The sequence below is a fragment of the Notechis scutatus genome, chromosome 4 (genome assembly GCF_049901735.1).
Source record: "Notechis scutatus isolate UNSWTSFEM ecotype Mainland chromosome 4, rNotScu1.2, whole genome shotgun sequence".
Lineage (NCBI taxonomy): Eukaryota > Metazoa > Chordata > Lepidosauria > Squamata > Elapidae > Notechis > Notechis scutatus.
This window is the reverse complement of record NC_142012.1, coordinates 31,114,464-31,141,666: the sequence shown is the minus strand read 5'-3', so window position 1 is coordinate 31,141,666 and position 27,203 is coordinate 31,114,464. Positions and strand designations below refer to the sequence as shown.

General features: G+C 37.8%; 1 protein-coding gene across 1 annotated transcript in view; it reads right to left on the bottom strand.

Moving 5' to 3' along the window:
- The window catches only part of MGAT4D (MGAT4 family member D), a 36,749-nt gene extending 18,737 nt beyond the window's left edge, over positions 1–18,012 (bottom strand). Inside the window, exons 1-6 of the mRNA XM_087962602.1 lie at positions 17,922–18,012; positions 15,635–15,775; positions 13,847–13,980; positions 7,922–7,968; positions 5,675–5,788; positions 1,862–1,937 (exon numbers count right to left, since the gene is read on the bottom strand). Of these exons, the coding sequence (XP_087818728.1) occupies positions 1,862–1,937; positions 5,675–5,788; positions 7,922–7,968; positions 13,847–13,980; positions 15,635–15,775; positions 17,922–18,012 (603 nt within the window). The remainder of the gene's footprint in view (positions 1–1,861; positions 1,938–5,674; positions 5,789–7,921; positions 7,969–13,846; positions 13,981–15,634; positions 15,776–17,921) is intronic.
- Positions 18,013–27,203: the final 9,191 nt, after the last annotated feature.

Sequence of the window (27,203 nt, the reverse complement as noted above, 5' to 3'; positions counted from 1 at the left end):
GATTAATAATGCAATTGCTAGATTGTTTTTTTTAGAAAAGGAAAAAAATAGCTTGTATGGGGTGGGGGGGAAGGAAGAAGCAAATAGGCAGGTTAATTGTCTTAAATTGCTTTCCAGCACAACTAGAAGGAAAGGAAGAAGCAACCAGATCTGCTCCTCTTCTTCCCTGTCTATTAGTAAAGGATTCTCATTTACACATACATTTCAGATTTAAAGAAAACATAACATGAGAATAAGTACCCTTTAATCTCTCTTCCATGTAAAGGAAAAACAGTGACAAACTATATACAGTGCATAAAATTTATTCAACAAGAACTCAGCTCTTCATTTCCCAGTCCATTCTGGTCATATTTTTACTTCTACTATATTTGTAATATATGTAATAGTAAAATGAATTTACCGGTTTCACCTACTAACTTCATTTAATATGATTTATACCTTCCTTATTTTTGCTTTATAGAGCACAGTATTCTCTATTACTAAAATGTTTTGATTTTTCAATCACTTTTTTATTTTCTTAGGGTCTATTTTTCCAGGACCTTTCTGAAGTGGCAGATATCATGGTTAGGGTAGGTGTACTAATTAAGACCCACATGAAAGCCACATGTTTAATGTAAGCTTCTCAATCTTTTTAATGCAAGCAGTCCTTATTTAACGGTTCAGCAACCATTTGAATTTACAGTGGTGCTGAACTAGTAATATTCATGACTGGTCTTCATACTTAACAATAGTCACAGCATTCCTTCAATCACGTGATTATGATCTGAACTTTTGATGATTCACAGGTATGATATTGCAGCATCCTATGGTCATCTGTTTGTCATTAGTGACCTTCACTGCTGGCTTCTGACAGGCCAAGTCAACAGGTAAAAGCCAACAGGAGTTCAGAAACAGAAACAACAATCATGTTGTACAAGATTTGCTTAATGACTGCAACTGGAAGTGCTGGAACTGCCATGAATGAACAGCATAGTCACATGATGTTATGCTTTATGACCACATCACAGAAATTCTAGTCCTAGTGATTGTTAAATGAAGAGTTCCCATAATACATTCAATAGTGCCCACAGCAACCATAGTGAAACCAAAATAATGTGTTGTGAAAAAAATCACAAGCCAGCAGCATAGGTTGTACCACTTGTGTGATTTTAACAAAGAAATTTCAATTTAAAAAATAAAATCCTGCATGTTGCCCCTATGGAAGAATCAAGCCAAGCAGCAGATCATGTTCTACTTATGAATGGCTTATGTTTCAAAAGGCCTTTTGTAAATCCATTTTATTCTTAAGTCCAACAAGCACAGTACAGTTCTTACCTTACATAAGGAATAGCATCAGGGTAAAACCTGATAGCATTCACAACTCCAGCCTAGAAATTGGAAAGGCAAGAAAGAATCAGTTTCCAGTGTGCCATGCTGGAATTGTGGATATCATCAGGTTTTACCACAATGCTATTGCTTGTGTAAGGTAAGAACTATACTGCGACAATTCACAACTACAACCTAAAAGGTCCTGGATGTCAGAGAAAGATAGGAAAGTTTCCAGTGCACTGCATACATATTTCTCATTCTCTTCCAAGCTTTGGATGTGGACAGGTTTGTTCATATTGGCAAAACTTGCAACCTGACAGTTCATTCGTACATCTCTTGTCTACCATTCTCAGTAAACTAGATCAATATATTCAATTCTTTTATTAAACACTCTTGTGAATATTGAACATGAATATGATTTGCTAACCTCATAATAGGTACTTCCAAGTTATTTAATAATAAAACTAAATCTGACACATAAAGATTGTAGAAGACAGACACATACATAATCTTGCACAATTTAAACAATTTATATAAAGTCATGGAAACATACCTGTAAATAATATGTTCCTTTTTGTTGGGCATACATCATTAAGAAACTATAATCCAAATTCTGTTTTGTTCTCCACCTAAACAAAAAAAATCATGAAAGATGTTAATTACAAATGTATACTTATATTTTCCTTCTGTGTAGATAAAGACAAATAAATTTTTGCTGAAACCTATTCAAATTATTTTGCTAGGTAGAATTCAGAATGGAAATTGTTTTGATTATTTCTAATTAGAAGATAGTGATGTAGAAAATAATCCTGTTGATTATTTTGGATTTCAGCAGCTTTGAGTACTATCAAGAATATTTCCTCCATCTGATATTTTAGAAGTCTGATAGATTGGGTCAGTTCCTACCTGGCTTGGACATTTCAGAAAACAGATCCTTTATTCACCTAATATCATCTTTCAAGATCCTTCTACCATATTTTTCTAAAATTTAATTTCTCCATTAATCTTCTGTGATAAATGGTTTTTATACAGTTGGAATCTCCACATAAAAAATACTAGGAGGACCCTAATTTTATGATAACAATTAAACCAGCTTTGTGTCTTATTTATGGTCTAGAAAATAGATGGAAGAACTGAAGTGGTGAAATGGGAATCTCTGATTTTTGTGCCAAACAAATTTTCTCATATTGAAAACAAGGAACTATAGCAAAAATCTTCAAACCTAGAAATAATCAGCTTTATCATTAAAAAAAGTATGAGGATGCTCAACATTTAAATCTAGGGACTAACATATATAATGGACAGAATTTCACTATGTTGTTCTACAAAGATCTTCATATGTATAGCTTCTTGTATCTGCTTGGAAATGCAGGCAACAGTCTGGTATATGTGTTAGTTTTCCTGGACAAGGCTAACTTCCCCTTAAAAAACTGCCTCAACGTGATCGAGACTGCATTTGTCAGTTGTGGTTAATAATGTTTCTTATAGCTTTGACATCTGTATTCCTTCATTGAAAATAGCGACCCACTAGCTTATCAATATGAAGGGGCATGATTTTGAATTCCACCAGATATATGAATGTATTACATCAGGGGTGGCCCATTACTGGGGTGCAGCCTATTTGAAACTGGGCTGCATGAACAGCAGACTAGCATGCGTACACAGCTCAACTTGTGCAAGTAGTGCACAAGCGCATGCAGCTCAACTCACACAAATTGAGCTGCACGTGTATGGCCTGTCTCTCACCCAACCCAGTTCTCTTACCCGCCCCCCCCAGGCCGGGTTGCCAAGATGCAAAGGTTGGGGACTGCTGCTGTAGTAGCGCTTGCTATATTTGAGTAACAAGGCTAATTTTAAAATGCCTGATTTCTATTATATTTTATTTATTTCCACAAATGTATATGCTGTGCCAATTATACTCTGGGCAGTTCACACACATGAAACTGACAAACATAAATCATAAAATAAAATAGCCAACTAAAATCATAATATATATATATAAAATGAAAGTCAAATAAAAACACAGCAATCATGGAACTAGCATTCTACCTTCAAAAGACCCAAAAGACTACTGACTTAACTTTTTCCAAAAGGGTTACAGAAAGGGCCCCATCCTAACCAGCAGCTGAGATGGAGAGAAAAACAACAACAAAGGACTAGGGCAACCACAGAGAAAAAATATTTTTATCTCCTTAATTTTCCAAGGAGGGGGGTTGAAAGAATGCCTTCCTAATCTACTGAGATGTACCAAAAATAACAAGGACTTGAATCATATGCATCACTAGCAACACTTATAATCTTACTAGAAGTCATGCAACACCAGCAAAGCAGGTGTAACTCTGTTGAAACACCTCCTGGATGAAGTATTATCCCAGTGGCTTCCCCTGTTAGCATAAAAGCTGCTTATAGGTTGTACCAATTGCACTTTCATATAGGTTTAAGAGGCTATCCGAAACAGATTCCATTCAAGTAATGCAAACCTGAGGTGCCTATCCAGAGCATTCTGCTGCAAAAAGCTCTTGTGAACCAATTAAAGCAGGACAAGAACTGGGATTATTTTTTAAAAAATTATACATACATAAATTTTCAAAACTGATGTTATTCTAAAGCTGACTGGAGTGAGTTTCTTTTCATTAATTTCCTTCTATTTATATCTGCCTTCTATTCGTAGCTGCTGTATTTGTTAATCAGAGACAATAAACACATGTTTCACTGTTATGTTTTATTAAAAGGTTATGGTATAGTACAGGGGAGGGCAAACTACGGCCCACGGGCCACATCTGGCCCGTTGGTCTGTCCAATCCGGCCCGCCCCTGAAAAAAAATCGCTGGGCGTGGCGTATTGCCCTGCGCCGCGTGGCCCCCAAAGCTGCAAAACAGTGCGGAGCGCTCTCGGGGTAGGAAAGAAAAGAAGAACTTTGCAAAGGCCTCGGCTGGGAATTCGAAATCACCTTCGAGTGTGACCTCTCCAAAGGTGAGTCCCCACCGATCCCCCTTTTTTTTCCGGGGCTTCCAGGCTTAAACTTTGCAAAGGCAAAGTTTGCAGGCGGGAGCGTCTTCCGGCCGAGGAGTGGGAAGGGTTCTGCCTGGCGGGCGGGCGGGCTGCTTGGAGCGGGCTGCTTGGAGCCACCTAAAGCTAGGCCGCTGCTGGTGGAGCCTTGCCCTGCCTTGGTGCCCCGTTTCCCGGCTCGGCGGTCCTGCTCGGGTGGCACTTTAAAAGCCTGCTCCCAGCACCCGAGCAACTTCCCAGCAACTTGCGGCTTCCTTTTTCCTCGCGGGCGCTTGCGCCTGGCCCCGAGCCGCGCGGCGGAGGGGAAACCCGGAGCACCGCCGGGTCGCCTCCTCCAAGCAGCCCGCCCGCCCACCCGCCGGGCAGAACCCTTCCCGCTCCTCGGCGGGAAGACGCTCCCGCCTGCAAACTTTGCCTGTGCAAAGTTTAAGCCTGGAAGCCCCGGAAACCCAAGCAACTTCCCAGCAACTTTCGGCTTCCTTTTAACTCGCGGGCGCTCGGGCCTGGCCCCAAGCCGCATGGCGGAGGGGAAGCCCAGCGGGCGAGTGGGCTGCTTGGAGGAGGCGACCCGGCGGTGCTCCGGCAGCAGCAACAGGCAGTTCTGCCGGGCTCCGCTCAGGTGCCCGGCTGGGGCTGTCAGGAGTTGCTACCGCCGGCGCAGCTCCGCGCGGCTCCAGTCCCGCGTTGCCTTGGGAAGGAAAAGGCAAAACCAGGAGCCGCTGAGCCTGAGCCTCCGGTGCCGCTGCTGCCGTTGCAAAGCACCGCCGCGGCTCTTCCTTTCTGCCTTTCCCTTCCCGAGGCAACGTGGGACTGGAGCCGCGCGGAGCCACGCCGGCGGTAGCAACTCCTGACTCAGGGGGCCTCCGAGGGGAGGGGAAGGAGAAGGGGGGAGGGGAAGGAGGAGAAGCGGGGGAAAGGGTGAGGGGCGATTCCCAAAAAATCTTGTGCTGACCCGGCCCGTCTGTCAAATTTTAAAAGTCAATGCGGCCCCGAGCCAAAAAGTTTGCCCACCCCTGGTATAGTATATGCAAAAATGGACATGCTATTTTAAGAAATAGCAATAGTACTTAGACTTATATACTGCTTTACAGTGCTTTACAGCCCTCTCTAAAGCGGTTTACAAAGTTAGCATATTGCCCCCAACAATTTGCGTCCTCATTTTACCCACCTTGGAAAGATGGAAGGCTGAGTCAACCTTGAGCCACTGAGATTTGAGTTGCCAAATTGCAGGCAGCCAAAAGTCAGCAGAAGTAGCCTGCACTCTAAGCACCGTGCCACTGTGGATCAATAAATTGATCCTAATTTTAAAATACCTAGGAAAATGCAATCCAAGCATTTTATCATCCCATTTTCATACCTCACTCTTTCTTTTGAATCCCCAAATGTTTCCTTAAGATTGGAGAAGTCAGGGTAAAAGGATCCATGGGGAGAAATAACTTCCAGAACACCAGAAAGAACTTCATTTGGAAAGCTGAAGAAAGAAAAGAACAATATTTTCTTCCAGGGAGTCTATATAAACTATCAATGTCCCACAAGGAAGGGAGGGAGGGAGGGAGGGAGAGAGAATGATAATTTGATGTGATAGAATGATGTGATTTGCCACATTTGCAAAAATCATAACATACCAAAATATGTTCAATCAGGATAATTAGAAGCACTTCAACTAACAAGACTTCAACAGAAGATAATGCCAATATTATATTATATTACAATATTTATACCTAATGACTATCAAACCTTATATGACATGATAGTCATTAAGAGATATGCATTTCTCAGTTTTGTCAATGGATGCCGTTGAGCACCTGCTCAAGTAAATGAAAGGAATGTGCATGGATAAATAATGTATGACAGAGAAAATGACTTAAAGCTACATATCTACCTTAATTCACTTTGTGTGTGTGTGTGTATACACATATATACACATATATACATATACACACACACAGAGAGACATACACAGTGTATGTATATATGACAGAAAAAGAGAGGGGAGGGAGAGAGGGAGTGACAGTTGGGTGACTTTGGATCAGTTACTCTCATTCAGCCAAACCTACCTCACAGGGTTATTGTTGTTGGGAAAATAGGAGGAGGAAGGTGTGTTGAATATGTTTGCCACCTTGAGTTATTTGTAAAACTAATAAAGGCAGGATACAAATAACTAAAATTTTGATTAAGAATTTTTATTATAATAATAAAACCTAATGCATCTTTACTAAGTCATTCTCTTGGCCTGTCACTTATAAGTCCACTTTCAATACCTTCTCAATGTTGTCAGGTAATTTTTTTTCAACAACTGTCATAACTTCCATGGTATCTTTTGCACATAGTGTATCCATAGAAACAGACCTCATTACTGACATTGTTGATATGTGGGTACTGTTTTCTGATTTCATTATTCAAAAGTATTTTTTCAGTATTTTTATTGTCATAATGTTTTATCAGCTTTTAAGCCTGTATTATATTTCCACTACCTAAAATTTTTAGTCCCTTCTAGTGTCCAGTTTTTGAAATCAAGAAATTGTTCATCTACGTTATGTTTTACAAAAACCAAAATAGGATATATTTCTCATGAGAAACTATTTGTACTTTATAATTAATTCCAAAAATTTATTGTAAAAGTTTCAATATTCCAATTTTGTCTGGACCCTTAGTTCATTTATAATTTTATAAGATCAAAATCTTGTTTAACGTTTTGCTATTTATTTCAGATTCTTTAAATTCCTTAACCTTATGATTAAAAAAAATTTTCATTCAGGATTGAGAACAAACTCATTTTCAAATTTGTCATACAAAGGTCTCCAATAGCTAAGACATTAATGAGAAAAGTGGTTAGAAAGTGAGACTTGTGAACCTTTAAAAGTCTTTTTCCTTGCTGTAAGCAGCATAGCTAGTCTCACCATGAGGTAAGATAGGTGGACTATAAATGTAATGGATGGATGGTTGGATGAAATATCATTTCCCAACACTCAAGTAAATGGCAAAATGCCATGCAGTCCTGCAGTCACAATGTGAGGAATAGCTGTCTGGAGACTATTGGTGTGGGGGACCTGCCATCCGCTCCTTATCAAGAGAGCTTCCAAGGAACCAGACTCCTCACTGGTTCGTTTGTCTTTGCTGTGGTTCTCAATTTGCCACACCTCCTCCAGAAGCCTAATAGCTGCCTTAATTCAATTTAGATTATGGAACTAAGGGCATGCAGTCTCTGACATGTTACATAAAAGCAATTTGCTTCTTAGAATGAGTGAAACTTCAAATATATAGATACATATTAAATATTAGGAAGAACATTATGATAGTGGAATCAGTTATCTCAAGGAGTGTTTATTCCCCTTCAATCAGAGGATAGATAGTCATCTATCAGGGATGTAGTTAATCCTGCAGTATGAGTTTGTGTGTGAGCATGTCTATATACAAAAACACACACTACATATATACTGTGTCTAGCATCTGTAATTTTTAAAGTAAAGGTAGCAGTACAACTTACAGAATTTTTTTAAAAAAGTAAAGGTAACATGCAATTAATTTCATATCACATCAAATTTAGTATTAGTTGATTTTTAAGCAATACCTATTACATATTTTCAGATTTTTGAAGATTTACCTTCCTTCAATACTTTCTGCAATGCTATTAATGTATGTTGAGTTCACCTAGAAAAATTAAAGAAAAGTTCAGAAATGTTATTTTCTGAAACCAGATTTATTTATTCTTCACAATTCCTTCTTTTTCATTAAGAATATATGTAAAAGATCCAATCTGGGTCTGTCACTGGGACTAGAGGTTTAGTTTTCCAAACTTTTGGACTCATCCACAGGGAACGTCTCTCTAGACAATGTGTCTAATTTTCCATTATATTATGATTAAGATTATTGTAAAATGTAAAGTAGATAGTATTATACCTTTAAATTATCTTCTTAGATTGAAATATTTGACCAAAATTGACACATACCGAAGAGAGACAATATACAGTTGTTGAAATTCATTTTTTTCTCATTAATCTACACTCAGTATCCCATAATGACGAAGTGAAATCAGAATATTAGAAATGTCTGTAAATTTATTAAAAAGAAAAAAAATGAAATAACATATTGGCATAAGCATTCAAACCCTTCACTTAGCACTTTATTGAAGCATCTTTGCCAGCAATTACAGCCTCGAGTCTTTTTGAGTATGATGCGACAAGCTTTGCAAACCTGGATTGGGAGATTTTCTGTCATTTTTCTTTGCAAATCTTCTCAAGCTCAGTCAGTGGAACAGGTTTTCATTGAGGATATCCCTCTACTTTGCTCCATTCCGCTTTTCCGCATCTCTGACCAGTCTCCTGGTCCCTGATGCTGAAGAACACTGCCATCACTGTGCTTCAGTGTTGGGTGATGAGCGGTGCTGGTTTTCTCTAGACATACTGTTTAAAATTGAGGCCAAACAGTTCAATCTTGGTTTCATCAAACCAGAGACTCTTGTTCCCCACAGTCTGAAAGTCCTCCGGGTGCTTTTTTGCAAACTCCAAGTGGGTTTTCGTGGGTTTTGCACTGAGGAGGCTTCTGTCTAGTCACTCTGTCATAAAGCCCAGATAAGTGGAAGGCTGCAGTGAAGGTTGTCCTTCTGGAATTCTGTCCCATCTCTACACAGAAATCTGGAATTCAGTCAGAATGACCATTGGGTTCTTGGTCATCTCTCTTACTAAGGCCCTTCTTCCCCCATTGTTCAGTTTGGCCAGGTAGCCTGCTCTTGGAAGAGTCCTGGATGTACCAAACTTCTTCTATTTAAGAATTATGGAGGCCACTGTGCTCTTAGGAACTTTCAGTGCAATAGAAATTTTATTCTAGCCTTCCCCAGATCTGCGCCTTGCTATAGTCCTGTCTGAGCTCTGCAGCCAATCCCTTTGACCTCGTGGCTTTTGCTCTGCTACAGTATACGTTGTCAGCTGTGAGGCCTTCGATAGAGAAGTGTGTGCCTTTCCAAATCATGGCCAATTAATTTAATTTACCACAGGTGGATTCCAATCAAGGGATAGAAACATGTCAACAGTGATGAAGAGAAGTGAGAGGCACTAGAGCTAAATTTCAAGTGTTGTTGCAAAGAGTCTGAATACTTATGCCTATGTGATATTTCAGTTTTTTTCTTTTGAATAAATTTACAGACATTTCTAAACTTCTGTGTTTACTTTGTCATTATGGGGTACTTAGTGTAATTAATGAGAAAAAAATGAATTTCAACAACTGCAGAATCAGACTGCAGCATAACGGAATTGACAAAAGTGAAGGAGGTCTGAATACTTTCTGAATGCATTGTATTTGGTTCAAAACCAAAGTAAAATAATGAAGTAGATGCATAGGATCATAGAGTATAGTTAGAATGCAAAATGTGCAGAAAACAAACTGGTAAATTTGCTAAAAGCTTGCTAAAAAGCTAAATTCAATAAACTGCATTTTAAGATGCTTGATGCCTAAATCGAGGCATAGTAGGAAGAAATATATCTTACTTGTTTAACAACCATTAATTCAGTGACCATGCAAAGTTACAATGGTGCTGAAATGATAGTAGTGACAACTGGATCCTCAATGTCAGGGTGTCAAATTTGCATCATCACGGTGGCGTCACGTGATGTATCATGATTCCACCCCCCTGTGTTAAACAGCATGGGTGTGACCAGCGTGTGACACACCCAGGCCACAGCCCACACATTTGACAGCCCTGCTCAACATCGTGGCCGTTGTAGTGATCCTGTAGCCACATGATCAAATTTGTTCATGCTTTACAGCCTGTCCCCATGTGCAATCAGTGTGTATACTTCAAATTACTTTCCTGTCCACACAACCCCCCACCCACAATCTCTGCCCCTTCGGCTGCCCTGCAATCTAGCACTATCACCTACTCTTGCTGCCATTAAGGCCTTGTGAAGGGCCAGCAGCTGCCTCAGCACATTTTGTTAGCAGCAGAAAGAAGAAGATGGCAAAACTCAACTGGGGACCGGAGCAGGTGGAGGTAGTAGAGTTCAAGGTGGTAGAAAGGACAGAGATGGAGGGAGATCAGTGGGAGGGGGGCTGAAGTGGAGGCAAGGGCAGCAAGGCAGGAGAAGCATCCTCACCTAACTACTGCACAGTCTTTGCCAAACAACTGCAACTGGGACTGCCAGAACTGTCATGTTTTCCTTTTTTTTTTGAAATTTTTATTTGGGTTTTCATACAAAAAAACATAACACAAATAAAACATCTTTTTTTAAAAAATAGCATGGTCCCGGGTTACACTTCTTCATACAGACACAAATTAAATTTCATGCTCATTCTTGTGTTCTATTCCATATCTTATTACTGTTTTACATTTTCTACATAGTTTTCCCCCTTTTTTAATTTTCTCAACTTTATTTTGATTATCTCATCTCAATTCAAATTATTATATTTATACTTTTGTCTATCTTATTTCAATTTCATATTATTTTTTCTCATTAAACAAATTTTCTCCTGTAGTTACTAATTGGAGTACGACGCCTTTATATCTTTTAATTTTATCCATTCAACTCTTATTTAAGCTTCAATGTATAGCTTTAAGATTATAACATTCTATATAATACATAACTTCCAATCGAATTCTGCTTGGTACATTCTTAAAATACACACTATATTCTTAAAAAAAGATTATTATATATATTATATATATATAACATTCCATTCCAATTCAATTCTATCATTAATATTCATTAAAATCTTAACATCTTTAACATTTCTTTTCAATTAAATATCATACTTCCTTGGGAACACTTATAGACTTTCCATAATTAATTTTTTTCCATATTTCTCTTCACTTATATTTTATAAATCATTAATAATAATTAAAATGTTCCCATCCTTTCCTAATTTAATTCTCTCATTCACTTTATTTCATTTGTTTATTAACAAGCATTCCACTAAATTACAATAAATATTTTATCCATCATTTTAAGCATATTTTCAAAGATTATTTCTATTTGTAATATAACAATACTATCTTATGTCCCTTTGCAGAATCCCTTTTATAATTAAGTTTTCACCCATTATCTCTAAACAGGCTTATACTTTCAATTCTTATACCATTGCCCTGTTTCTCTATATCTTGTTTCTGTCCTTTATAACTTCTTTTCCTTTCCTTCTTCCCTCTCTTCTTCTCCCTCCCCTTTTTACCCCCTTGTCTCTCTACTTCTAATTCTCTCTTCTGTAATCTAATTCTCTCTTCTGTTGCTTTCTAATATTATACTTATTTTTCAAACTTTTTTTTGGTTGTTTTTTCAAATCTTAAACTTTTCATTCTCTTTCCCCCCTTTCCTTTCCCCCCCCCACATAAAATTACTTGATCATTAAAGATGGCTTCTTCTTTGTCCCAATTTTCTTGTTCTGCAACTGTTTCTTGTTGTTTCTCATAGTTCCAGATCTCCATTTCTAAGAGTTGAAATACGAAGCCAAAAGAACCTCTCCCTTCTTGTGCATCTTCTTTGTACTTTTTAAGTTCCATTTTCAGTTCTTCTAAAAGTGGTACTATTTTAAACACTTTTAAACAACAACCCAATTGATTTTAGTCATTTAATTGCAGTAACCAAAAATCCAGAGATCACCAAGTAATCCAAATAATCCCAAGCTGTTTCTTCTTGCTTCTTTTTTCAACTTTCTCTTCCTAGGGTTCTACTATTTTGTTGCCAAGTTTCAGTTAAAATGTATCTTTTAGGAATCTTGTTGAGATTTTAGATCCAGGCAGTCTCCTCCATTTTTCCAGATCCTGCCCTTTTATTCTTTTTCTCTACTTTCCTGCTTTTAAAAGCTTTTAAGTATCCAGAAATCTTTATTATCCCTTTGACATTTTATTTTCAGCTTAAATGCCTGTTGATGTCAAAGTGGATTTTTTTTTCAATTTCTTGCTTAAGTTTCTTAGCTGTCAGTATATAGAAGAGAAGAGAAAAAAACAAACCAAATTCTTTCCCTTTTCTCTCTCCTTCGCTGCTTCAAAATCTTCTTTGGGAACAATGTTATTTTTTTATAGTTTAAATACCAGGGTACCTTGCATTATTGCTTTTGCAGTTTAACCCAGTCAACCAAGACTTTCCTCCTGCACATTCTTTTCCAGTCGAGTTCTTCTTTGAGGTGGCCATTTCTGACCACCGCTGCAACCGCCTTCGGGAAAGGGAGTAATGGCCAGCTGAGGAGGAGAGATGCGGCTGTCCTCAACCCTGCTGGCAGTCTCCTCCCCTTCACCACCTCTACGGGATGGCTTAGCCCCAAAGCCAGCCGGCTCGGGGTGCTCCGGCGGCGAGCACAATCGCGGTTTCGGTCTGTCAGAGAAGACACTCAAACCGGAAGTCCCCATGTCATGTTTTTCTTAATGATCACTTCACTTAGCAATGGAAATCCCAGTCCCAATTAGGGAAGTTAAGCAAGGATTACTATACTGGCAAACTCATGGTATATGCAATTCCTTCAATAGAATGCAACTTAAGTTATTAGCCTATAGCACTTTGTTTAAAATAACCTGATATTCAAAAATCAGTCTGACACAGAATTTAATTTATATAAAACCCTTTTCTGGACTATAATTCTACCCATGAAAATTATGGTTTCTCTGAACATTTAAGTCAGAGAAAAGTTATTAAATAAGGAAGGTTTCTTATTAAATTAATTGCAATTCATAAAGAATATTACTGCTGTCGATACTTTTATAACAACTTGATTTTATTAATGAACTGGTGTAAATTTAATATTACTTAATGTGTTTAATGTCTACTTTGATATAATTACTAAAGGCAGATGACTGTAATGGAATTGTATTAGTAAAATTTTCATGTCATTTGAAACATTAAAAGATATATATAAAATAATATATGAATAATGTATATGAATAATGTCTTGTTACTATCACAGTTGCAATGGCATATCTTCTGAAATACTCATTATCTGCTACATAAATCCAATATATAACATCGCATTATAATCCATCCATTCAACACTTTTAATAGAAATCTTGCATCTACAACTGAGGAATAATTCAAAACTGATAACTTAGCTATGCATTTTTCAAATTCAAGAATTATTTGTAATGATTTTGAATATCATAATATCTATAATAAAATATAAAAAAAGACCCAGTTTGGTATAGTGGTTAAGGCACCTGGCTAGAAACTGGAAGGCTGTGAAATCCAGTTCCACTTTAGGCTCAAAGCCATCTGGGTGACTTAGGGATCAATCACTTCTTCCAGGGAAAGAAGTAGGGAAGAGGCAATGCCAAACAAGTAAAATCTTCCCAAGAAAACTGCAAGGATCTGTCCAGGCAGTTACGAGGAATCAATGGTGACTAAAAGGTACACACACAACTGCACACAAAACATAAAGGGAGAGAACATAGCATTTACAAAAAGACCTTGAACATGTTGATGGAGAAAATGAAATTTAAAAATCCTTCCATAAATTCTGGTTAATATTCAGTTGCAGAGTACTAATATAATAATGGATATAAATTACAATATTTCCTTTTTTGTTAGCTAAAATGAATCATTTCATTTTATCTTACCTCTGCTATAAGGACAATTATCACACAATTTTTCTTCTGATATTTAGACATTCCATTGAAAAGGGAATTCAATGTACTCATCAAATAACTTTCTTTTTTTCTTCGCACTGATGATATACCAATTACTAGGAATACTAACATACAGAAATTATTTTATTTTATATAATAACAATATCTAAAATAAGCAACCATCAAAAATAACAAAACTTATTATTTGGGAACTTACATAGAAGTCTGTACAATATTTTTTAGAAAAATGCATACAGGTAGTCCTCAACTTACAAAAATTCATTTAGTGACTGCTCAAAGTTACACATGGCCCTGGAAAAAAAAAGACTTATGACTATTTTTCACATTTATGACTGATGATGCATTTCCATGAACAGAGGATCAAAATTCAGATTCTTGTCAACCAACTCATATTTATGATGGTTACAGCGTCCTGGTGTCATGTGATCACCTCATCTTTTGTGACCTTCTGACAAGCAAAGTCAATGAGGAAGCCAGATTCACTGAACAACCATGTTATTACATAACAACTGTGATTCACTCAACTGTGACAAGAGAGGTCGTTAAAATGGTGCAAAACTCATTTAACAACTATCTCGCTTAGCAACAGAAATTTTGAGCTCAGCTGTGATCATAAGTGGAGGACTATCTGTAAAAAGAAGTGACTGTAAAATGTGTGTATAGCATCTTGATTATTATTTCAATAATTCACAAATAATATCATTTTTTATAGATCGTTCCTTGATTTTTTTTTTCAATTTATAAGCTACATATACCCAAGAAATCTATCTTGTATTATTTAGGTGCTTTACAGACATTACTCTACTTACAAACTTTCAAGTAAACTTTCACCAATACAAACAAACCTGGGCACAATTCAATTTAGAAGTCCCCAAAGTTAGAAGAAGGAAAGGGTTAGTTTACAGCACACCACATATGTCTATGATTCACCATAAGCTTCCCACCTTCTTCCAACTTCCACTCACAATTTCCACTTCCTGATCTGCACTCATACTGATTGTTGCTACTTAAGGTAAGAGCTATATAGTGTACAAGTTTTTTATGCTTGTTTGATTTACCAACAAAATATACTTATAAATAGCCTCTTAGAGCCTAACCTCTTTGTAAGTAGAGGAATATCTGTATTTTGAACTACCTGTTGTTAGTCCTGGAAGTTTTGTCATTTCTTATAGATGTCAGCAGGAAATATGTGCATCTTAATAGTACTATATTTCCACCATCCCAACAGAATACTGCAGCAGCTTTGTGCAAAGCTGTTGATAACATACACTTTTATGGAAATTAATCACTAGTAAATTAATATGGTCAAATGCAGTGACCTGACCTGGAAGAAGCAGGACTAGTATGCTGCTGAGTCAAATAGATTACCAAGAAATTTGGGCAATTTGCCACTTTTCAGGTTGAACTTTCACTTGAAGTTAGTGAAAAAACAATAGAATAATATCAGTTATCTAAGCAGTGCACTAAACGAAGGGTAAAGGTAACAGTCCAAACTTCTGTATTTTGTTTTCATCTTTAATTTAGGATTTTAAGCAATTCCCTAATAGGGTTTCTTCATATAAGCAACTAAGTGCAACATACTTTCAAATGTGGACATATTGTATCATCTCTTATGTTCACAGATTTGTTTTTAATCAGATATACACACTCAAATGAATAATGTAAAAACAATACTCCTTTCCTTAAAGAAAACTGCCCAGAAATCCTGATGTTTGCATGATTACACAATTTCTCTTCTATATTGAATTTTATTCTCACCCCCAGTTCTGCTCTGTCCAGTTATGACTTTCGGGTAAATAGCATATTCATTTTTCCGGAGATGAGGCAGATAGTAGCAAATAGTTGCAGGATGTATTGAGAATTTGCTGTTAAAGTTCAGGACTTTCCACCCCATGCAATCTTTAAAAGAAAAAAAGAAACAGGAGATATTGATAATCCAAACACAAACAATTAATGGTCTACAATATCAAGATGCCATTCTCAAAGTGCTGATAAAACCCTGTAGTATGATAATGTGTCAGAATATCAAGGGTGCATTCTATAAACAGTAAAGTGTATATGATAATTTAAGAGTTATCTCCAGATTACTATCTTCCAAAAATTTGAGTACTATAAATCCCACAATTTATAGGCAGCATGGCTAAATTCTACAAATTTATAGTACTAATGTGATAGACAACATCAAACTGATGTCAAATTATAAGGCCGCTATTTTTATGCAAGCTTTTCTCGGTACATTAATAAATTTAAAACTTATCCACCCATGACTCCTGTTTCATAAATGGCACATCTTTAAAACTGACCTCATAATGTACTTTTTAACCCTTTCTTTGGTGGAACTGACCCTTAGCAATAATACGTGTAAAACTGAAGATGTGCTATGCATATTTCCCATGCTAGCACCATGCATCCATTTGAAACTAATGATGCTAGTTGATTGAGGATCTTATACAGTACAAAGAAGGAAGAAAAACAAGACTTCATTTTATATGCCAAAACGCACATCAATTCGCACATCAATTCAATCCAAAGCAAATATTAATTATAGAAATAAACTGATTAACGAAAGCCTTTCACAAAGCATTTATTTATTTTACATACCACTAGATTCAACCAAAATGTTTCCTAGTAGTTTACAGAATAAAAATATAAAGCCAATGAAGCAAACAATTATAAATCTGTAAATATTATTGGCCGTTCTTCTCACAAATGCCTGCCGGGGAATTCTGGGAGTTGAAGTCCACCAAGCTTAAAGTTGCCAAGGTTGGAGACCCCTGCTCCAGATCAACTCTGTTTCTACATAGCCACAAATGATGGTGCCAATCTAATTTCAAAAGGAGGGTGCCTCAATACAGGAGCTATAGCAGAACAACACTCCCTCTAACTCTAACTCCTTTTGCCTCTCTTACCGCTATTGGCAAGAGGCTTGCTCTAGGAAAGCTGGGAAGGCCACCACCTCTGTGCTGAAAAGGGAATTCTGTAAGTACTTTAGTATCAAGCCATATAGATTTTACAGTTCAAACCAGTACTTTGCATTGCATCCAGATACTTTTAGTATCCAGTGCAGCATCTGTAAAACCAATATTACATCTCTACAAATCACAGAGTTGCTCTTTCAAAGAAAGTCCCTTCAAAGGCTATCACCAGTTTACAGTGATCCTTTCTACAATTCTGCCTTGCCTGGGTTCAGTTTAGCCTCTTTTGTCCCATCTAGACCCAAACGGACTGTAAGCACCAATTTTTATTGTATTTTGAATAATACATTCAATTAAAAGATTTAAAATGTGTAGTTAAACAGTACAAAATAGGACCAAAAACATCCTAAATAATACTTTTCATAACACTACAATGTTTAATTTAAAAAAAATAGTTGAAACCCGAATCAGCAATGATAAGAGCTCCATACACTTCAGAAATATGTTGTACAGAGCAAGCAGCTAACTCAATTTTCAGTGCCATTTTCTAGAACTATTTTCTGAAAAGGGCTTTACCGTACTTGGGTGTCATTTAGATTTTAATGGGAAAGCTACCGTAGATTGGATGTAAAAGTACTGTATTTGAATCTGAACAAAGTGTTGCTCCGTCCTTCCTTGTAACACCCGAATTGGTACCTTCAAGTTCGCGGCGTGTCCCAGGGATACAACTGCTTTGCTATAACTTCAAGAAGCAAAGAGTTTCTTCGCACAGAGACCAAAGCCAACAATAAAGGCAGAGCTCCCACCGCCTCGAAGGAACCCAGATCCCGAAAGCTAACCGGGCAGCACTTCGGCTTCTTCTCCCTCAAGAGAGCGCGCGGTCGGCAGTGGAGCGCAACTTCAGGAGCTGCTTGCCGAGAGAGAATGGCATGGTCGGTGGGAGTGCAAACTTGGAGAACCCGCTCTGTTCGTGCAGCAGCAACTACTGCTGGAGAGCTGAAAGTTGAGTTTCTCTTGGAGTTCTCCCCTCCAGCGGGAACAAAATGAGGTTCAAAGCCCGTCTCCACGCGAGCGCAGTTGGGAACCTTCCAACAGGTTCCCCCCCCCCCCCCGGTTTTCGTTGCTCTCACCTTCAGTCCTGTGGAAGCTTATGTACCACACCAAGGAGAAGGCTGCGCCCAGGCAGGCATACTTCAGGGCGCCTCTCAGCCGGAGCCTCATCTCCCAGTCACCTTGGGAATTCCGCAGCCGCCACGCGCAACAATGGCACGTCGCTCCTTCTTTGTTGCCTCTGGGCAGCGGCGGAGCGAGCGAACGCGCGTCTTCCCGGCGGATCCCAGATGCTCCCAGATGCTCGGCGCAGCCAGGGCGCCTTTTCTCGACGAGATTCCCCCCCCCCTCGGGCGGGCTTCTTATTGGATGTTCCGCCTCGCAGGTCGCGCAGGTGTGCTGCAGGGGATCACATTGCGCACAGCTCGTGTCCCGGGTTTTGTAACCGCGGGACTCCGAAGTCCAAGTTGCTGCGCGAGCGATCAGTTACGCCCTTGCAGCTCTTCCGTTCTTTTGGGAATTGGATCGCAGGCGCCTGGGTCGACTGCTGCCAAGTGTTATCTAGATAGGATTCTGGAGTAATTCCAAAGAAAGCCTGTGGAAGTCGAATCGAAAAGGAGTTCCCATAATGTATCAAGTTGTTACCCCTCTTGCTATCTTTCTTTAGAAAAATATATATTTAACTAGTAATCTTAGCGAGCAAATTTGCAGAGGATATCAATTCTAAATTTTTAAAAAAATCCTATGATTTGTGGACATGTATGTACCTGTAACATTTTGCAATTGATTCAACGGAAACTAACCTGTCAGCCAACCTGCTGGCATTGTAGCTGCTGTGTTTATTAAATCTGGATATGCCCACTCAGCATTGGTAGTAGCGCTAGCTCTGATTCATCAATAAAAAGGATCAAACTGATTATTACTTGGTAAGGAGACAAATGTCCAGGCTAGACTAAGAAAGAGAAAAGAACATCCCAGAATAAGACAGTGGCTAGATCAGAAATGCTGTATTACTGAGAAAAATACATGATAATTTCTATGCAGTCATCAGGATTGCAAATCAAATGAGTCTTTATTCCTTACATATAAACACATATAGAGTGTATGCTCTGTATTCAGTTTTCAAAGTTTAATAAAGTTTATTAAAAATAAAAAATAAAATAAAAATTCTAGAATAGAGTAATACATAACAGATAAAATCTGTATTAAAATTTAAAAAAAAGTGTATATGCTCTGTAGAAACATGGCAGGGAAAGGATGCACAGCATGGCTTCTAGAATTCTTTCCAAGTCGTCTTCCGACAATCCCACCTAAGAGGCATCTGTACTTTCTTCTGTATAACAAAGCAATACATGTCAGTATGTGTTATCCATTGTGCTGTATCTGTGTGCATAGGTGGCCACTAAAGAGAACAGGGCAGATTGAATGCATCATGTTAGGGATCAGGTGACCAAGGAATGGGAGGCATGGAATGGTGAAGTTGCAGCATCTGAAACCGCTGCCCAACTACCTCTTTCATAGGAATGCAGGGGGCAGAGTGGATTTCTTGCTGGAATGCTTTCCTCTGCAGGCTTGATCGGGCTCATTTTTAAATGTGATACTTATTTTTGCTTCCCTGGACATGAAATGCCCTCTTGTTCAGTTTTTGGATAGGTATTTGAATTTTAAGCCACCCAGAGTCATTGACTGAGATGGGCAGCTATGGAAATTGAATAAATATAAATAAATACATACTATTAATGGACAGATGAATAGGGTTTTGAGGCCCTAATGTTTTCCCCTCATTTTGTTGGGTGAGAATAAAAAGCAACTCTTACAATTGAATGAATGTTCACGGAAGGTTTAAGTTATTCTATGTTTACTTAATCAAATTAAATAATTTCATAATAACTCTACAATCTGAACCTAATTGGAGATTTTTAGCATTTTAGCATATCATTTTATAACAATTGTAGGCAGTAATATTCTATTTAGTTTATGTACACAAATGATCCATAAATTTAAAAAACTTCATGTGAAATTTATCAATTTCCAGTGGAACTTGCCACGCAACGTATCAGAAGAATGAAAGGCCTATATTTCTTGCTTGAAGCTTATAGTTTCCCAAGACTTATTGTTGCAACATGCATTTTGAACTTCTAATCATTACTATAATGGAACGTGATGACTATCCTCCTGTTAAGCCAGATGTATCTGACAGACCACTGTTCAAGAATACTAATACAGAGCATCATGTTTTGTTCTTAAATTCAAGTACATTAGATTTTCACAGAATGTTATGTTGTGATATTTGTATTTACAATTTCTAATTAATTTCTAATATTAATTTTGTATTTTATGTTTCTTTAAGTTCAACTATAAACAGGTATAGAGCAATACCAAGATGCATATATGTTCTTCCCATGTAATGTTGGCATTATAGTTTCCAACAGAAACTATGTGAGCATTAGGTAATTTGGATTCAAGCTAAAGTATTTTATGTAAATTTTGAATTTTAGCATTGGCATTTTATGCTATACATTAATATCCTTAACTTGTTTTGGAACTATCTTCCTGTATTAAGAATTTATAATGACAGTTTTACTACCTCTCTTAATAGTCATTATGAATCATACATGATTATTTGTTTATGGTACCCATGAGTGTACTAGAGTATGTAATGAGTGTACTTTTGTGGCAACATAAATTGTCTTTCCTATAGAACTTGTGCTGCAATTTCTAGAATAAGAAATCTGTAAGTAGAGAATGAGAATCATATTAAAGGAATCATATTATTCGATATCTATCTACTATGGTGTTCATTACATATATTTCATAATTAAACACAAACTTATTAGTATACAATAATCAAACTAATATTTAAGTTGTAAGGCACTTATATTGTGGAATGATTTGTGTGTGTGTGTGTGTGCGTGTAGATAGATAGATAGATAGAAATATATATATATAGTTCAACCAAATGTACCTTGGATTGTAAATGATTGAACTATCAAGTACATAACATGAGTGTAACCATGCTCGTTACTTTATAATCTGTAACAAGAGTTTTTTTAATTGCATGAAAACAATGTCATGGAAATAAAATAAAAAATACATTAAAAATTCACATAGTGCCTTTTTAATCTTTACTAATTCATTAAAACAAACATAATAATCTTAATAATAATATAATGAATTACTTCTATCAAAACTTATTGTTACAAAGAGTGCCTGAGAATGACAATTGTTTAAAGTTGAACAATGGGTATAAAAATATCAGAATTCTACTACAAAATATTTTCAATCATATTAAAAATAGAAAAGTGATGTTTTAAATAATATCCTATGATCAAGTAGAAATTTGATGAAGCTGAAGGCATCAAACAACTCTGAACATGTGCTTTGAGAACTGGAGACAGGTCAAATGAGAAAAAAAGTATTTCTAACTTTTGATCTAAACAATTTTAAAACCTATATGTGTAACATATAGAAATTAGGCTTTGCTAATTTAGCAAATAACCTGGACATAAACATTGTCCTAGCTCACAGCAAGCCTTTAATTAAATTTTGCCAGAGCCATTAGACTTTTTTCTTTCACAATTTTTCTCACAAAGCTAGCAAGACGAGCACAGGGAAAAGAAAGTACTCTTATTGTACTGACATTTGGAGAAAATAAAAATCACTCTTTTCACATAGGCTTATTTCTGCATATTGGGAATAGAATAGCAAGGGTAGTGGTAGTTCTACTCAATCCCGCGGTACTGTGGGATTCCTCAACCATTTAAACATTTATATGAAGCCAGTGAGTGAAGTCAATTATCTGTCAAAGATAGCATTATCAAAATACTGATGATATCCAGTTATTTTTCCTCTTTATCTGAAAGAGATGTCAATAATGTAAGACTTTGCCGGGAGGCATTTTTTATTGAATTACCAGTTACCTATGTATTGGGGGGAGTAATCTATGAAAGAAGTTTAAAAAAAAACACTCTCCTGGCATTTCATCTGGCATTGTCTTATCAGATTTGGCTGTTTCAATAGCTACGGTTATTCCTCAATAAGGATAACAGATAACAGATAATCAGAGTTGGAAGGGACCTTGTAGGTCATCTAGTCCAACCCCCCCCCGCCCAAGCGGGAGACCCTACACCATTTCTGACAAATGGCAGACCAATCTCTTCTTGAAAGTCTCAAGTGATGGCGCTCCCACAACTTCTGAGGGCAAGCTGTTCCATGGGTTGATTGTTCTCACTGTCAGAAAGTTTCTCCTTATTTGCAGGTTAAATCTCTCCTTTTATTTTATTTATTTATTTGATTTGCCAATTGTTTACAAGATAATAAGTATAAGTGTATACATAGTTGTGAATACATGAAATGGGTACATATAAGAAAAATAAAACAATAAGAGAAACAATAGGACAGGGGCGGTAGGCACGTTGGTGCGCTTATGCACGCCCCCTACAGACCTCTTAGGAAAGGGGTGAGGTCAATAGTAGACAGTCTAAGGTTAAAGTTTTTGGGGTTTGGGGAAGAAACTACAGAGTCGGGTAGAGTATTCCAGACATTGACCACTCTATTGCTGAAGTCGTATTTCCTGCAATCAAGTTTGGTGCGGTTAACTTTGAGTTTGTATCTATTGTGTGCTCTTGTGTTGTTATGGTTGAAGCTGAAGTATTCATTGACAGGTAGGACATTGCAATGTATGATTTTATATACCATGCTTAAATCAGACCGAAGACGGCGTAATTCAAGGTTTTCTAGTTCTAGAATTTCAAGTCTGGTGGCATAAGGTATTCTACAACGAGTAGAGGAGTGGAGAACTCTTCTTGTGAAATATTTCTGGACTTTCTCAATTGTGCTAATATCAGATACGTAATGTGGGTTCTAGACTGATGAACTGTATTCGAGTATTGGTCTAGCAAATGTTTTGTATGCTCTAGTTAGTAGTGTGATATTACCAGAGAAAAAGCTACGTAGGATTAGGTTAACAACTCTTAATGCCTTTTTGGCTATGTAGTTGCAGTGGGCTCTAGAACTTAGATCATTAGAGGTGAGTATTCCAAGGTCCTTTACAGAGCTTGGGTCATCAACGAGATCTTGACTATTCAGCCTGTATTTTATTTTCTGATTTTTTTTGCCAATATGTAAGACAGAGCATTTATTTGTTGAGATTTGAAGTTGCCTTGTTCAGTTTCCATCCATTATTCCTTGTCTGGCCTACAGACGCTTTAGAAAATAGCTTGACCCCTTCCTCCCTGTGGCAGCCCCTCAAATATTGGAAGACCGCTATCATGTCTCCCCTGGTCCTTCTTTTCATTAGACTAGCCAAGCCCAGTTCCTGCAACCATTCGTTGTATGTTTTAGCCTCCAGTCCCCTAATCATCCTGGTTGCTCTTCTCTGTATTTTTTCTAGAGTCTCAACATCTTTTTTATAATGTGGTGACCAAAACTGGATGCAGTACTCTAGGTGTGGTCTTACTGAGGCTTTATAGAGTGGTAGTAGTACTTCCCTTGATCTTGACTGTATCCCTCTGTTCATAGAACTTAGGATTGCATTAGCTTTTTTGGCGGCTGCTGCACACTGCTGGCTCATATTTAGCTGGTTGTCTATTTATTTTATTTTATTTATTTATTTATTTATTTATTTATTTATTTGATTTGCCAATTGTTTACAAGATAAGTATAAGTGTATACATAGTTGTGAATACATGAAATGGGTACATATAAGAAAAATAAAAGAATAAGAGAAACAATAGGACAGGGACGGTAGGCACGATGGTGCGCTTATGCACGCCCCCTACAGACCTCTTAGGAAAGGGGTGAGGTCAATAGTAGACAGTCTAAGGTTAAAGTTTTTGGGGTTTGGGGAAGAGACTATAGAGTCGGGTAGAGTATTCCAGACATTGACCACTCTATTGCTGAAGTCGTATTTCCTGCAATCAAGTTTGGTGCGGTTTACTTTGAGTTTGTATCTATTGTGTGCTCTTGTGTTGTTATGGTTGAAGCTGAAGTATTCATTGACAGGTAGGACATTGCAATGTATGATTTTATATACCATGCTTAAGTCAGACCGAAGACGGCGTAATTCAAGGTTTTCTAGTTTTAGAATTTCAAGTCTGGTGGCATAAGGTATTCTACAATGAGTAGAAGAGTGGAGAACTCTTCTTGTGAAATATTTCTGGACTTTCTCAATTGTGCTAATATCAGATACGTAATGAGGGTTCCAGACTGATGAACTGTATTCGAGTATTGGTCTAGCAAATGTTTTGTATGCTCTGGTTAGTAGTGTGATATTACCAGAGAAAAAACTTCGTAGGATTAGGTTAACAACTCTTAATGCCTTTTTTGGCTATGTAGTTGCAGTGGGCTCTAGCACTTAGATCATTAGAGGTGAGTATTCCAAGGTCCTTTACAGAGCTTGGGTCATCAACGAGATCTTGACTATTCAGCCTGTATTTTATTTTCTGATTTTTTTTGCCAATATGTAAGACAGAGCATTTATTTGGTGAGATTTGAAGTTGCCATTTGTTTGACCATTCTAATACATAGTCAAGATCTTTTTGTAAGGTAGCAGTATTGTCTGTGGTATTGAACAGCTTTACATCATCAGCGAAGAGAACGCAATTGCTCTTAATATGATCACAGAGGTCGTTTATGTAGAGTATGAAGAGAGTTGGTCCTAGAACACTGCCCTGGGGAACACCACTATTGACAGGTACTAGATTTGACAGAACGCTCCCGATTTTGACCATTTGTTGTCTGTTTGACAGGAATGCTTCTATCCAGTTATTCAGTTGTCCAGAGATACCATAGGATTTTATTTTTAGGAGTAGTTTGTCGTGTACCACTGAATCAAAGGCTTTACAGAAGTCTATGTAGATTGCATCAATTGCTTTGCCCTGGTCGAGTTGTGTCGTCCATATGTTTTTGCAGTGTAAGAGTTGCAGATTACAGGATAGTTTTTTTCTGAAACCAAATTGTTTATTGGAGAGTAGGTTGTTTGACTCTAAGTGGAGGATGATGGATTGGTTAATAATTGATTCCATGACTTTACAGGTGACGCAGCATAAGGAGATTGGCCTGTAATTTTCAACTAGGCTTGGGCCTCCCTTTTTGAAGATGGGGATGACTGTGGCTTGTGACCATAGGTTAGGCAAGGAGCTGGTCCTGAAAGATTTTTCAAAGATTATGCTTAGAGGTTTGGCTATGGCAGTGGATAGCTTTCTTAAGAAGTAGGCACATATTCCATCCGGTCCAATAGATAGAGATGGTTTTAGATTGCGTAGTGATTTTTCGACATTGTCTTCTGTGAAATCGATATGTATTAGATCATTGTTGTTATCTGTGGTACGGCTAGGAAATACTGGGCATGATCCATTGCTGTTTACAAATACTGAGCCGAAGAATGTGTTAAAGATGTTGGCTTTAATGGTGTCGTCGTTGCAGTCTTTACCATCAGGTCCTATCAAGGGAGGGATGGACCTTGAGTCTAAGACTCCAAGATCCCTCTCACAGTTACTGCTATTGAGCCTGGTTTCACCCAGTCTATATGTGTAATTTTGGTTTTTTTTTTGCCTAAGTGTAGGACTTTACTTTTCTCTACATTGAATTTAATTTTGTTAGATACGGCTCAAGTGTTCTAATCTGTCAAGATCCACCTGGATCTTGAGCCTATCTTCTTGGGTGTTAGCTATTCCTGCCAGCTTAGTATCATCTGCAAATTTGGTAAGTACCCCTTCTACCAAATAGATTGGCTATGGTAATTCATGGTCTCCCAGCTGGCTCTGTGCCTCCATGGTCATTTGTTCCATGACTGCAGAAGACTCAAGATACTTTGCTTAAGTATATATCTATGTCTGAGACAGACAGGGACAGGAAATGGCAAAATCAACCTTACATAAACTGAATGCAGGTATTTTGGGAAGTTCATGTAAGCATAAATAAACCTGGCTAATTTCTGTTATTTTGACCACTAACTAGACTCAGAAACTAATGTAGACAGCTGGAAGATGAATGTACAGCTGGAATGTACTACATTTAATCACCACTTCTTCTTGATGCTGGAAATTAATGATTTTTCGAACTGTTTTTTTTTTTAAAGCCTCCATGATTTCCATCACCAAACAGAAATGACATTCTTAGCAAACAGTTTCCTAATTTGGGCTGGCTTTCGGGGTTGGGGTGAATAAACTCTGCACAAATGCAATGACCTTTGCTGTCACTTGAGAAATCACTAATTCTTGCCCTAAAACTACCAGACATTATAGTGAGGGCTTCAGCACTGCAATCCACATCACTGAGGTGTGTAGTTGAGGAAGGTAAGTGCTTTTGATTTTAGGTAGCTGTAGTTTCATCTCAAGGGACAGCTTTGGTTTCCTGAAACAACTTCCATTCATTCTGCCCTGTTGTCTCTTCTCCTGTTTCAAGTTTTACTTGACTATAGGAATCTTCAATTTGATAAAGAAAGTACTATTATATTAATCCTAACTACAGTCTGTTGTTCATTTGTTTCATTTATGTCAATAAGCTATGACAGCGGTTCTCAAACATTTTGGTCCAGACCTTTTTACAATCTTAAACATGACAGAGGATCCACAAAGCTTTGGTTTATGAGGGTGACATCTATCCCTGTATATTGTATTAGAAATTTTAAAATATTTATTTGTGGATCCTTGAAAGAGTTTTGCAGACCACCAACTCTAGTCTACACTTGGGGAACCATGAGATAGGAGAACAGATGAACCATGACGGATATTTTTACATACATGCAATACTTCTCCTCCAATTCTGGACTGAATAACAGAATGACAGAGTTGGAAGAGACCTCAGAGGTCTTCTAGTCCAACCGCCTGCTCAGGCAGGAAACCTTATACCATTTCAGACAAATGGTTATCCAATCTCTTCTTAAAAACTTCCAGCGTTGAAGCATTCACAACTTCTGATGGCAAGTTGCTCCATTGATTCATTGTTCTCACTGTCAGGAAATTTCTTCTTAGTTCTAGGTTGCTTCTCTCCTTGATTAGTTTCCACCCATTGCTTGTTGTCCTGCCCTCAGGTGCTTTGGAGAATGACTTGACTCCCTCTTCTTTGTGTCAGCCCCTCAAATATTGAAACACTGCTATCATGTCACCCCGAGTTTTTCTTTTCATTAAAGACTGAGCGCTGCTTCCTCCTCCTCCTCACGAAATTCCGCAACTACAACACCTCGTCAGCGGGAGTGGAGATGCCGCGCTACAAAAAACAAGGCACTTTATGACGACCGAGAGATCCCCGCTGTCGCTTCTTGGTGCCTCCCGCCGCTGGGCGACACTTTCCCCCTCCCGCCCTTTCAGCTGACGGGGCCGATCTCTTCCAGTTGCCCGCAGGAGCTTAATACGCCCAGA